The sequence below is a fragment of the Myotis davidii genome, unplaced genomic scaffold (assembly GCF_000327345.1).
Source record: "Myotis davidii unplaced genomic scaffold, ASM32734v1 scaffold1430, whole genome shotgun sequence".
NCBI classification, from domain to species: domain Eukaryota; kingdom Metazoa; phylum Chordata; class Mammalia; order Chiroptera; family Vespertilionidae; genus Myotis; species Myotis davidii.
This window is the reverse complement of record NW_006281750.1, coordinates 69,436-71,156: the sequence shown is the minus strand read 5'-3', so window position 1 is coordinate 71,156 and position 1,721 is coordinate 69,436. Positions and strand designations below refer to the sequence as shown.

Here is a 1,721-nt window from a genome sequence, read left to right as displayed (position 1 = left end):
AGAACTTAGAAGACAGAACCTACACAGAACCTAGAGACAGAAGAACTTCGCTGGAGAGAACATGGCAAAAGATCCTGGACAGAACCTGGCTACAGAACCTGGCTACCGAACCTGGCTGGAGAACCGAGCGAGAGAACATGGCTACAGAACCTGGCTGGAGAACCTGGAGAACCTGGCTGGAGAACCTAGCAAGAGAACATGGACACAGACCTTGGCTGGAGATTGTGGCTAGAGATCCTGGCAAGGCTGCTGATCAACTGAACGCTGTCTCCATGTCATTCCTTCTTCGCCGACTCCGTCCACACCTTTGGGAACCCCTGGACCTGCTGGGGTTGGACCCTGGCAAGAGGAGTTCACCATTGAAGAATACAGTGCTCCATGTAGTGCTGGTAAAGTAGAAACAGAAATCTAATGCCAACATAAAGAAAATAAATATCTGTTGTCTTCACAATGCTGATTCTTGAATATCTCTGGGGCATCATTTATGAATTAAAGTATTTCAAATGTATTATAGAATTTCAATAGAAAAATGCAAGTGAAGTATAATTACTGGTGTCTGGGATAACTTGTTTAAAGATGAATTCAGTAATTTGCTGCATATAAAAAAACAAGTAATCTAATATCTACTTTAGGTTCCATACCTAATGGTAATACATTTATCATCTGTGACCTTCCTACAGTGTTTCTAAACTTAGACTAGGAAACTTTTCACTGTAACTATCCATACAGCACAGAGTGAGAGATGTGATCTACAAGACCTTCCTCTAGAGGTTGACAGAGTTCATCTTTGACGGTAGAACACTTGCTGAGAGACTTTCAATTCTCTGCTTTAAAATATAAAAAGAAAAAACTACAACAGCTCTATCACTAAATATAATTAAAATATATTAAGTTTAAATATTTATTCTTTATAAATAAAATATGAACATTATTCCTTTAGTAGAACACAGAATTCCCCTAATATTTCTACCTTTCCTTTTACTGTGTAGAATCTGAACATGGAAAAGCTTGAAAATGGAAACGTACGGGTCTTATCAAATGAAATTCCCCACAAATGAAGAACAAAGACTTATCAGGAGAGAAGATAGTGGGAGAAAGAAGGAATAGAAATTGGAAATAGATACAATTTGTATGTTGATTAAATTTATGATATTTACAACTCTATTTTTTCTTTTGTTCTTTATCAATGTTATATTTCCCTTCTGAAATATGTACCTATTCCCCATAATGTTTTTAAAAACAATAAAATATTATACAAAAAGTGCATTCAAAATCACTTCAAATAAAATGGAGTTGCAAAAAATGTTCAAGTAACCCACAGGAAGGTAGAAAAAGCACCACTTTCTAAGCATTGAAACAGCTAAAATGTTGATCAATAGGTGAATGATTAAACTAACTGTGTTATGTACATTCATATCACAAAATACTACTCAGCAATAAAAAGGAGAAAACTACTGATATACACAACTTGGGTGATTCTCAAAAACATTATGCTAAGTGAAATTAAAGCCAATTTCAAGGGGTCATATCATATAATTCCTTTTATATAGCATTCTTAAAATGACAATATTACAGAAGTGAAAAAAAATGAGTGATTCCCAGGCTTATGAATGATAGAGCAAGGGAGAAGGGTGTGACTATAAAGGTATAGCATTAGAGAGATCTTTGTGGTGATGAAATCTTGCATATGTGAGAACAAAGGTCTGGTTCAAGTTTTTACA

The 1,721-nt window shown here is 35.3% G+C and overlaps 1 protein-coding gene across 1 annotated transcript in view; it reads left to right on the top strand.

The window, feature by feature from the left end:
• Positions 1 to 412, top strand: part of LOC102761341 (alpha-1-macroglobulin-like) — a gene marked incomplete at its 5' end in the record, with an annotated part of 23,041 nt that extends 22,629 nt beyond the window's left edge. Inside the window, 1 exon segment of the mRNA XM_015558779.1 lies at positions 350 to 412. Coding sequence (XP_015414265.1) covers positions 350 to 412 — 63 coding nt within the window.
• Positions 413 to 1,721: the final 1,309 nt, after the last annotated feature.